The sequence below is a fragment of the Bos taurus genome, chromosome 3 (assembly GCF_002263795.3).
Source record: "Bos taurus isolate L1 Dominette 01449 registration number 42190680 breed Hereford chromosome 3, ARS-UCD2.0, whole genome shotgun sequence".
NCBI classification, from domain to species: domain Eukaryota; kingdom Metazoa; phylum Chordata; class Mammalia; order Artiodactyla; family Bovidae; genus Bos; species Bos taurus.
The window spans coordinates 110384924-110397502 of NC_037330.1; the positions used below are offsets into that span (position 1 = coordinate 110384924).

A 12579-nucleotide genomic window follows, 5' to 3' on the forward strand; every position below is an offset into this window, starting at 1 on the left:
TTAGAGAGAATAGTAAGTATTTACATCTTTAATTTAAATGCCCTATGATAAAGTTTGCACAGTTGGGTTCTCACCAATTAGTAGATCAAGAAATCAATTTAGAGGATTGATACTACCATTTTCTTTTTTTAAACAAAATAAGACAGCAGAGCAAATATTACAGTCCATCATATATAATAAAAGTCAGTTTTGTTTTATAAAACTTGTTTTCTTTGGGTATGTGATCATACACTGGGTCACAATGTAAAATGTATGTTTTCTGCATGTGGTCAAGAGGTTTGAAAGCCACTAGACTAGGAGGTTACTTCTGCATGGTTTTAGAGTAAAACAAAACATTCTAAACTTACAGTCATCTAAATAAGGAAGACATGCTGATTTGCATATTCAGAAATATAATGGATGTTAAAAAAAAAAAGTATAATCTTAGGATGCTACGAAAATTTAAGCAGTTCCTTTTAGAAATAAATATAAGAACTAAAAGATGCTCATCAATCTAATAACATTAAACATTTCTCCCATCACCATCATTTTTGCTATATACTGTGAAGATCTTTTCCTTCATTTTAACATCTTTATAATATGAAGGATTATACCAGAAAAGAGTGAACAAGTATAAACAAAACAAAAGGTTTTCGTGTTATATACAAAGGATGAAATAGATAAAACTTACACAGTGACAGCTTAAATTATCAACTACTTTTCAAATAACCAACATGCTCGGTAGGGAAGATAATCTTCTATCTTTACCTTCACTACAGAATGACTTGTCAGCCCCTGAGAATCGTACAGTCTCCTTTATAATTTTCTCAATTTTACAATATTCACACATTGCCATTACATTATTTATTTTCTTATATTCATCAGAACAATTTTTGCCACAGAACTGAAACATTTTACCCTGCAAAGAAATAAGATTAAGTACTAATTAAACATTTGGCTTTTATCTTGGGGAAATCTTTATCTCTCTTTCAAAGAAACAGTGTAATTTTGAAAGGTGAAAAGCCAGAAGTAAGTTTACAAATTGATCATTTTATACCCAAACTCTCTATCACGCTCCTATACTTTACCTTATAGTCGAGAAGTTCTGGTTTTGTGGCAAAAAGACGGTTACAGTGCTGACACTTGAGTTTTACAACACTTCGTGCAAACCCCACATGTTGGGATTGGGCAGCAAGACGCTGGAGACCAGCTGCAGCAGAGCTGCTGATGGAAGTGGGAGAAACAGCAGAGGTGTTACCCCCTCCTGCTGACACTGTTGAACCTGTAGGGATGCTTACAATTACTTGGCCCTGAGACAAGGGCACTACTGAAGAATTCATTCCTGCTGGTTTGTTGAACAAATTCTGAAAGAAGAAACAAATAAAAAGATCAATCTACTCACTTTTTCAAATAAGAGGGCACTGAGTACCTACCTATCTCAAGCATGGTTCTAGGCACTTAACATACATTTGTGAACAGGCAAAAATCCCTGCCTTTCAGTAGCTTATAATTGAATGGGGGGAGTGTTATTTACATCCAAAAAATAAAATAATTTAACTAATGATAATCTTTAAAGATAATATCCTCCCAATAGATAATCTAGGTAATAATAGTATCATTTAATTTCACAGGAAGCAATTAAATAACATGCATCCAAATAGAGGATGGACCAAAGAACCCTAGTTTATTTACTAAAACTGAGACAGAAATGTCGGCAATCCAGGCAGTTAGCAAACACCTAATAAGTTTACTTCACTATTGTAGGCTACTAACTGGCTGGAGAAAAGGAAGAGTCCTGAAGCCATACCTGGAAAGCTACCACACAACTGTAGCTGCAGAAGTTGCGTATACTTCCATCTGACATGGCTAGGTGATACTGAGGGATTGCTGAGGTTTTACAACTGTTACACTGAACTTGTACACCTTAGCAAATCAAAATAAAAGCTAATGAGTAATACATACAAACGTATGAGAAAGTACAACACATGAAAATTCAAGGGCCAAGTCATGTTGCAGGAACTAAAATTAAACTTAGTTACCTCACATGTAGACAAAAACTAACAATGCTAAAAATATTTCAGATGATTTAAAGTTGTCACGGTCTACACCCTAAAACTAAAAAATAACAAATCTTGAAATAAATTAGGTGTGAATAAAGTACATTTAAAAAGCCCTAAATTCTTTTGGTAAGGAAGATGTACAAATAGGCAAGCAAGTAAATAAACATAAAACATGTAATCAAGATAATAGGTGATATTTTACAACACAGATCTGATATATTTTAATTTGCATTAAAATCAATTAAATATGGACAAAAATCTGTACTACAAAAACAAAGCAATAATCATAATTTTTTCAAATATTATATTTATAAAGTTTATGAAACCAATATTACCTGCAGAAGTAACCATTTTAACTCTGTAAGCAGATAAGCAATTAACAGAACAGAAAAGCTCTGTCTTTCCCAAGCTATTGGTATTTTCAATCATTTCTGCTGAGGATCTCAATGATTTGCAAAGTGCACACGGTGTAATTTTGGCTGATTTCTATTAAGAGAATAAAAAAACATTCATTTTTACCAAATTACAAGTGAAAGCATAATTCTTTTAAATGTTTATACTTAACGCTGTTGAAATATTTTAAATTAGTGGCTTCCAAACTTTTATGATTACAATCCTCAGTAAGAAATATATTTTAGATTTCTGATGTTTTGTGGTTGTGTATTAAATAAGCATGTACATAAAACTGAAAAGTTTCATAAAATAATATATATAGTGATAAGCTTGATATTTTTCCTTTCTACTCATCTTCATTAAAAAACAATGCTCTTTAGCAACTAATTTTGGGATCTATTAATTCATTGCAACTACTGTTTTAAAAACATTATTTTAGACTTCCCTCTCAGATTGTAAAGAATCTGCCTGGAATGTGGGAGACCTGGGTTTGATTCCTGAGTTGGGGAGATCCCCGGGAGAAGGAAATGGCAACCCACTCCAGTATTCTTGCCAGGAGAATCCCATGGACACAGGAGCCTGGTGGGTTACAGGTCTGTGGGGTCACAAAGAGTCAGACACACTGAGTGACTAACACTTTCTTTCACTTCAAGATAAGCATAAGGGGTTAAGTACAAACTATTCAGTATTATGTATAAAGTAAATTAGCTATAAGAATATACCATACAAAACTCCAACCAAACAAATCCCCCCCACTATTTTAAAAATTACACAACAGAGAATTCATGCTCTTACTCTCTTCAAAACATTGGAAGAACTTTCCCACAAAAGGTGCTGCATATAGCAATGAAATGTGAATCCAAGGAAATCAATAAACTTACCAGAAAAATTCATTTTCAAATATACTACCTCTAACAATAACAAAGCACAGGGAATTCCCTGGCAGTTCAATGGTTAAGACTCCACACTTCCACTGCAGGGGCCATGGGTTTGATCCCTGGTCAGGGAACTAAGATCCCACATGCCACATGGCACAGCCAAAAAATAAATTAATAATAACAGCAAAGCACACTCCAAGCAATAAAGTGAGAAGAAACTTTGGATATCCCAAGTGTCCAATACAGACAATGAAAGAATCTGTTATCTTAAGTTCCCACTCTGTGAATCAGTAGTAAATAATGCTAAATACTATTAACATGTCATACATTCAGGATAACTTATACAGTATATCTAGCACCAATTAAAAGATTTCAAGATTCCTATGTAAGACTTGCTATTAAAATAAATACATGTTCAAGTGAGCACATTCTTGCATTCTGGAATGTCTTCAGCATCTCCAACCCCATTTGTCCTTTCTTCCTCCATCAGGGCTACAAATACAAACTTCATTTGTAAGAATTAGGTCAAGAGTTATCTCTGAAACTACCAAGCAGAACTGACCTTGCTTCTGCGGTGCCCTTCTGAATCCCTTAATAATTACATAGCATCTCTACACAGTTATATGTGTATCTCCCCAAGGAACATATAGCACCTCAAAACAGGAACCACATCTAATGCTTGTTAAATAAATTTAACAATTATATAGAAGAAAAGAAAAGTAGCAGAAATGACCATCTTCAGCATTTCAGGCTGTACACTAGGTGCTTTCTCATTCTTACTTCACATAATCCTAGAAACATCCCAGTGACACTGGTAGTACACATTCATTTATAGAAAAGAAAATGCAGTCAGGGAGTTTAACCGCTTTCCCCAATATAAAATTCTATTTGAATAGAAAGTCTGGAAATCAAATCAAAATCCATTTACTTCTAAATCCACATCCTTTCTCTAAAGTACACACTAATAAGTGAAAAGTTTAATAGGTATTAGCTAAATTAAAAGTAATAAACTTAAACTTAAGGCATTTCAAAGTATTTCTCCTCTGGTGGACCATACTACCATCTTCCAATAGACCGAATAGAAGTAACTTTTAGAACTTGATACAGTATCAGGAAAACAGTCTTTTGGACAAAGATAAAGCAAATGAAGATGCTGGATTTTTTTCCCATGTGAAAATGAAAACGAAGTGTTTCTAAGGAAGGATTAACTAGGAACTAAGTCCTTTAAAAATGCTTGCACATTACCAAGAAATAAATGGAAACACTAGAATGTTTAAAATTTCAAGATCACTGCAAAGTTTTAAGAACAATTTAAAAGAAATTTCTCAATCAACATTATTAAATTCACCAGTTTTCATAAACTATATAAAAATTTACTATTCTATGAAAAAGAATGATCAGTAGATGCAGTGAAACAGGAAAGTATTATAAAACTGAAAATTTAAAAACTTCTTACTATCTTTCGTATCAATTTTAAAGTGGATTTTTAAATCAAAACTTATCAACAAAATATAAGCAGTATAAATAAAACTGCCAACACTGCTAATTATCAGAGGAATACAAATCAAAACTATACCTCACACCAGTCAGAACTGCCATCATTAAAAAGTCTATAAATAACAAATGCTGGTGAGGGTGTAAAAAAAAAAAGGGAACACTTCCACACAGCTGGTGGGAATGTAAATTGGTGCAGCACTGTGGAAAACTGTACGGAGGTTCCTCAGAAAAGTAGAAACAGAATTACCATATGATACCACAATCCCACCCCTGTCCATACATCCAAACAAAATTGTAATTCAAAAAGATACATGCATCCCTACTGTTCATAGCAGCACTATTCACAGTAGTCAAGACATGGAAACAACCTACATGTCCACTGAGAGATGAAGGATAAAGAAGACGTGGTGCATGTGCACAATGGAGTACTACTCAGCCATAAAACAGAACAAAATAATGCCATTTGTAGCAACATGGATGCAACCAGAGGTTATCATACTAGGTGAAGTAAGCCAGAAAGAAAAAGACAAATACCATATGATATCATTTATATGTGGAATTTAAAATCGGACACAAATGAACCTATCTATGAAACAGAAACAGAATGAGGGACGGACATAGAAAATAAATTGATGGTTGCCAAGGCAGGAGGAGGGTGGGAGAGGGATGGATTGGGAGTTTGGGATTAGCAGATGCAAAAATTAGAATGCATAAACCAAAATGATGAGACTGGGGATTTCTGGGAGATGCATTATATTTTCTTCTTCGTGCTCTTCTGCATTTTCTGTTCAAAAACATTTAATGAAAAAAATTCCAGAAAGTTTCAAAAAAGCAAAAGAATTTGCTGCATGCCAGCAACTATTTACATGGCATTTACAATGTATTAGATATTATAAGTAATCTGGAGATGATTTAAAGTATGCAGGAGAATGTATGTAGATAATATACAACTGGTGGGCTGCAGTCCATGGGGTCGCTAAGAGTCGGACACGGCTGAGCGACTTCACTTTCACTTTTCACTTTCATGCATTGGAGAAGGAAATGGCAACCCACTCCAATATTCTTGCCTGGAGAATCCCAGGGACGGGGGAGCCTGGTGGGCTGCCGTCTCTGGGGTCGCACAGAGTCGGACACGACTGAAGCGACTTAGCAGCAGCAGCAGCAGCAGGCCTTCTGATTCTGGTTTCCTCAGGGTTCCTGGAAGCAATCCCCCATGGACACTGGGGTACAACTAGTACTTATAAAGTTCCGTAACAAGAGTGTTTAACATACAAGCATTTCACAAATACTATTTAGATGCAAAAATATTAATTAAGCTAATAATAAGAACTTAATATTTTTGTGACATTTTCATAAATAATTTCTACCAAAATAGATCCTTCTGAAGTATGGTCACATACCTGCTTATATGCTGTGACACATGTTGAACTACAAAACTTCTTAGACTGTCCCTCTATCTGAAGCATGTGGCATTGTCCAGAGCCACTGTAGCAGTAACCCCCACAGTTTTCACAACAGTTCATGGTGAGATTGTTAGCAGAGCGAAATTTAGAGAAGCAGGCATCACTGCAAAGTTTATGTACCACATTCTGGTAATTAACTTCATGTCGAATCTAGAAATTATAAAGTAACAACTTAGAAACAACAAGCAAAGATCATCAAAAGCTGTCGTTTAAGCACAAATACCAGACTCTTTCCCCCAGTACAGTAAAAAAGATAACTTACAACAGCATTCTTCTGACACATGCTGCATTTAGTTGAAATGCTATTTGTATTTATGGTAACAACAGGTTTTCTTTTCAGTTCATATGTTGACAAACACGACTGACTACAAAAATCTTTACTAGTGGTGGTATTTTCAAACTGGGCACTGATCACATCCTTTGGATTTAAAATGTCTCTAAAAATGACAACAAAGATAAAATAAGCCACAACATAATTCATTTTTTTCCTTTTTGTCAACTAGAAATATCAAATGAAACAAGGGCAATTAAAAGTGTAGGGAAAGGGCATGGAAATTTAAACCTGAAACCTGGGTTTTCTTGAATAAACTGATAAATCTCTTTGATCCTCAAACTCTGTTGTATAAAATGAAATGAATACATAGCTTAGTTCATAGAACTGTTGTGAGGATCAGTATACTATGTTTTAAGATAAATACTTATCATTTACTATCTCTAGGAGGAAGAATTATAGGAGATTCTCATTTTCTTTATTCAGGTCTCCTGTATGTTCAAAATACTCTTCAAATAACATTACATTTGAAAAATTTGAAGTCACTATCTTTTAAAAGTAAGAATACATTTAAAACTACACAGTGCATATTCTATCAAGATTATATTGAATTGAACATTTTCATATCTAAGTGATTCGATCTGTAAGCATTAGTAAAAGACAATGAAGGTTAAAACTGTGATAATTAAGACTCCCTACCTTTCCACCCTTTATCCCACTCCCAAATCAGTCTTACTGCATAGAAGTTTATGAGATAGTTTAAGTGCAAACCATTTTAAAAACCAGTAATTCTTTAAACAATGTCTCTGTCCCATGAGTATACACTCACATAATAATAAATAAACTGTTATATTCATTCTTACATTTTCAACAGATTACACTAATATAGTATTTTTTAGAAAAGATTACAAATACCCCTGCTTCAATACAGGAAAACAGTGAACACAGTGGGATTCATCACAATACTGTAATTCGTAACACCACACCTCATCTTCAATACTCAGAAGCTTAACACTGCTCTATTATCTGCATTTTCTCATCTTTTATAGCTATTTTTAATTAGGTTTTAATTTATTATATTTCATTTATAAGGGTATTTAATGAGCAGTTATATTGAGTCAGGGACTAGCCCAACCCTAGGCGAAGTAATGGTACAAGCACTCAAGGAGCTTGTATACTGAGACAAGCACATAAATGATATATTAAATACTGTAACAAGTATTCTTAAAATAGTATAATAATTTTGACAAATATATTTATATACATAAAATGTACTACTGAAATATTAGACAAGATGTGACATGAAAATTATGATATTTTATCTGAACCTTAAATAGGTGTTTTCTAGAAGGCTAAGGAGATAAGAGTTGGGGAACAGCATGGATTGAGGCAACAGAAGCATAAAAACAGCTACTTCTCCCAGCTCTTAGTATGTTTAACATCCAGCTGCATTACATTTTATTGATACAGATTACATCTTATGTCAGAATGAGAATGAGCAACATCATTTCAGATAGCAAAAATTCAGAAATGGTACAGACAATCCTGAAACAGTTACTTCTCTGAGTACTATTATTATCTAGAAAACTGATCTATGGGTATTAATTAAGACAAGTATCCTTATCCAAATTATCTCTTTTAAATGTTGAATTTGATGACAAAAGCAAAGACAGAGGCAAAAATGAAGACAGGATATGTGGGAGAATGTGAAAAATGTTTTTCATATCTGCCTATTTTTTGGATTAAAATCTCAGCTTACTCTAGTAATGTTTGTTTCTCTATATACTTAAAACATGAAGTAAATGTCAAAAAAATCAGAAAGTGTAGGATGTGAAATTGAGTTTTTTAAAATAAATTGTTACATCCTTATTACTAATGAAATCTAAAGATTAAATGATTAGCCAAAATATATTCAGACTTTAGGTTAAATTCAAGATGCTAAGAGATTTGGTTAATAAAAGACTAAAAAATAAAACTGTTACTCCAAACAGTGATGTAGCTTCTTTCAAGTGCTGCTGCTATTATTTCTACCAGTCTGCTGCTGCTAAGTCACTTCAGTCACGTCCGACTCTGTGCAACCCCAGAGATGGCAGCCCACCAGGCTCCCCCATCCCTGGGATTCTCCAGGCAAGAACACTGGAGTGGGTTGCCATTTCCTTCTCCAATGCATGAAAATGGAAAGTGAAGTCGCTCAGTCATGTCCAACTCTTAGCGGTCCCATGGACTGCAGCCTACCAGGCTCCTCCATCCATGGGATGCGGCTACCTAATGCGAAGTGCTGACTCACTGGAAAAGACCCTGATGCTGGGAAAGACTGAAGGCAAAAGGAGAAGTGGGCAGCAGAAAATGAAATGGTTAGACAGCATCTTCAACTCAACGGACATGAATCTGAGCAAACTCTGGGAGATAGTGAAGGACAGGGAAGCCTGGCAGGTTGCAGTTTATGAGGTTGCAGAGTCGGACATGACTTAGCGACTGAACAACAACATAAAAATAGCAGTAAGCTTATCGGAAAAGAAATCTTTTCTATCTCCACCTATTCAAATTAAAGTAAAAATCCTTCTTACAGGGACTGAATTACAAATTAAACCTACTTGACTAAATAGACTATAAGGGGGGAAAATGAATGTGCCAAAACAAGCTGTTAAAACGTGACACTGAGTAAATCACTTAACTTCTTTGACTCTAATTTCCTTATATTTAAGGCACAATTCATATCAATAATTTTATAATCAGAAAAACCAGACTATTCCACACTGTTGTAATGACTGTGTAAACAAGAGAGAAAAAAAGAGAAAGGAAAAGTGATGAAATGGAGATGAAAGAGTAGTTCAGAAAATGAAATGAAACAGAATACAAAGGAAAACGAAACTAATAAAAATGACTGAGGATTGAGAAACGAGTGAAAAAGGTACTCTGTAATAAGAGAAAGGGGGAAATGAAGACAGAAAATGAAAAAGAAAAACTGAGGTGATAAGCAGGCAAGGAGTACCTGAAAAAAGACCAGAAAGGGGTAAAGGAAAGAGCAAAGGATTTAACAAAAGGTAACAGAGTAAGTGAAGGAAGAGGTAGAACAGTTTAAAGTCAAAGAATGACAGGTTGAAATTTATGGGTAAGACCAAACATTACAAAAGAAGAAAATGTAATCTTAAAAATAATTAAACTACATAAGATCAAAACTAAGGAATGACATGCAGGTAAAAATAACCATCTCCAGATAATGGGAAGTCAATACCAGAGCTCAAAGAAATACAGTGAATTTAGATGAGAAGAGCAACATGTATGGATAAGAATTAAAAAACACAAAAAGAGGGCACACATTTTAACTTCTATGAATTTCCTATGGTCATTTTGAAATTCATTGATAAATCATTGCAATAAATATCTATGACTATTATTATGAAAGGAGAAATCGCTGAAATTTTAGAAAGTGCTGACTGCTCAAGAATTAAATAAAGAAACATAAAAGGAAGTTATTACATGAAATTATTTCATGGCAAAATAGGAAACTGAAAAAAGCCTTATAAAAAGTCTAATTCTCAGGTTGATTAGCCTTAGAAAGATGATAAATTTACTAAAATACAATAATTAGATATGTGGTCTGTAAGTAATCATTTTTTAAAGCATATTTCATAATTCAAACAGTATAAATAAAGTCTACTTTTACTAAATTTAACTTGAAACTTAAAGGAATGCAAATATAACTTCTGGAACATCTAACCATACTCAAATTTCTTTTAGAAGTTTCTTTCTGTATGCCTTTTCCAACTGAACTAGAAGAGGGAGCATCTTTTTCCCTTTCTAGTCAGAAAAGGGCAACATCCTTGTATTGATCTAAGTATTGATACAAATAAATCATAGTTTGAGTAGCTTAATAACAGAAGCCAAATTGTTTCAGAACAAAAGCATTATTCATCTTTTTCTGACTTATTTAAACAGTGTCTAATGACCACCCTGCAAAATTAGTTCATATTCCTCAAATGATCCTGTCATAATTTTTTGTTGTTAAACACTGAATTATAACCTCTGAGATACTTCAGAAATACTGAGAAGGTAAAAATAAATATACTTGAATCTAATTAAAGTTAATATGAAAAGTATTAAATGAATTCCAACTATGTAAACAAGAAATACACACAAGCATTAAATATTTGTTGGACTTAAGTGTCTATTGCCTACAGTTATAAAATACTTCGGTCACATATTACTCTAAGTTATGCAGTTTTTGTTTTATAAAGCATCTCAACTAACAGGGATGCTAAAATATGTTTCAAAAGTATCTCTTATTATATAAAATGCACATTAATTAAAGTTAAAAGAAAGCTGAGCACCTCTCATCCTAAAAGACGGAAAGCAGCAGCAACAAGTTTGTAGTAAACAATGTGTGATATTTCTCAAAAAACACAGAAAGGTAGAAATTAAACAATGCACAAATAAGAACAAAGCATCTTGAAAGAAAGGAAACAGAAGATAATTTAGAATTCTGCTATACTTTGAGCAACTTGAGCAAGTTTTCTTAGTGGGAGGAGGCGGTGGGCGGGCAGGTGGAACTGTATATCCAGTGAGGCACAATGTAGAGCAGAACAGCTGCGTAGACCCTTTCCTCTGATAAGCAGTTTGCCCCTTCTGGAGGATTTTTTTACAACCAGAACAGGAAACTCGAACAGCTGTGGCTGGAACTGAAGGAAGCATTTTATTCATGCCAGATGACGCCAGTGAAGGCTGAAAGCCAGTAGTCAACTGTGGAGCTTTAAAAAAAAATTGAAAAAAAGTTTTACTTTTTACCATGAATTTTAAGTAGGCATCCTTTCTTTCTCTTCTAGAACCAGTTTTGAAATCCAACACTAATTATGCAAAGCACAATTAAAGCCATTCTAAACAGGCAGAGAGAACTGCCTAGTTTACTAATACAAGTAGGTACTTCCTCTCACTCACACTGGTCAGAATAAACAAACATGATTCATTCATTCAGTTCTGTTTCTTACCAAGAGGACTGCCACTGACTGAAAACACAGCGCTAATTTTCAGTTCCCCCTCTTGAGTTTTTTGCTGTTGGCCATGACTATACTCCTTTTTAAAAAAGAAAAATAAATAAATACGTAAATAAAAAATGAATTCAATGTGTCTAAAGAAATTGAAACATTCAAGACATTTTACTAAGTCTATACAGGGGTGGAAAATGTTTACTACATTAGTAAGAAATAATAGCAAGCAAACTATAATTACAATGAGGGTATAACAGGTTGATACATGCTGAGAGTTTAAGAGGTAAAAAATCAAAGTAGCTATCTAATTAGCCTATTCACAAGCTATTGTTTAATTCTTAGTTTACTACAGTATTTTAAGTATTTATATTTATAAAAGTAATACACACTTACTATACAAAATTTAGACAAATAGAAATCAGAAAAAAATTCTTAGAATATTTCCATTACACCCAAACAACCAACCACTGTTATTCTTTTGGTATATTTCTTTCCAGTCTTTTCCCCTCCGATATGTGTTTCTTAACACAGCTGTAGTTATATTGAATATATCATTTTTATAAAGTGATTTTTTTGGTCACTTGAATCAACTGAATATTTGCATATTACCACACTTTACTCCAAAATAACTTCTAGTGGCTAAGTATCAGTGTTTCTAAAGGAGGATTCCAAGAATCCATGAGATCTATATAAAGGTACTCTAAGCAGTATGAAAATTCTAAAAAAAATTTGAGTTTTTGAGTAATTTTTTATAATTTGAATTAAGCTTATTTTCAGTCATGAATAATCACATATAACTGAGTTATACTACAAGTTTATAATACTGTTTTTAACTTTTACAATTATATTATTGCATTGTGAAACCTCTAAGTAATAGATTAACTTTTTATTTTTTAATTCACTGTTTACCACACTGAAACTTGCAAAACCCCAAAAGATGTCATGTTCTTGGAATTCTCAGGCAACTCCAACATACTCCCTTTTTTGTGGCAACAGGTGTCTGTACATTACTCAAATTCGAGAAATACTGATATATATTATTTAATAGACATA

At 33.5% G+C, this 12579-nt stretch overlaps 1 protein-coding gene across 10 annotated transcripts in view; it reads right to left on the minus strand.

Annotated features, from left to right (window-relative positions):
• The window catches only part of ZMYM4 (zinc finger MYM-type containing 4), a 164687-nt gene that overhangs the window by 58157 nt on the left and 93951 nt on the right, over positions 1–12579 (minus strand). For all 10 annotated transcript variants that reach the window (XM_002686481.7, XM_024990230.2, XM_024990229.2 and 7 more), the window contains 8 exons: positions 11527–11611; positions 11034–11289; positions 6533–6707; positions 6208–6420; positions 2375–2525; positions 1787–1902; positions 1068–1343; positions 748–898 (listed from right to left, as the gene is read on the minus strand). In XM_002686481.7, the coding sequence (XP_002686527.1) occupies positions 748–898; positions 1068–1343; positions 1787–1902; positions 2375–2525; positions 6208–6420; positions 6533–6707; positions 11034–11289; positions 11527–11611 (1423 nt within the window). The remainder of the gene's footprint in view (positions 1–747; positions 899–1067; positions 1344–1786; positions 1903–2374; positions 2526–6207; positions 6421–6532; positions 6708–11033; positions 11290–11526; positions 11612–12579) is intronic.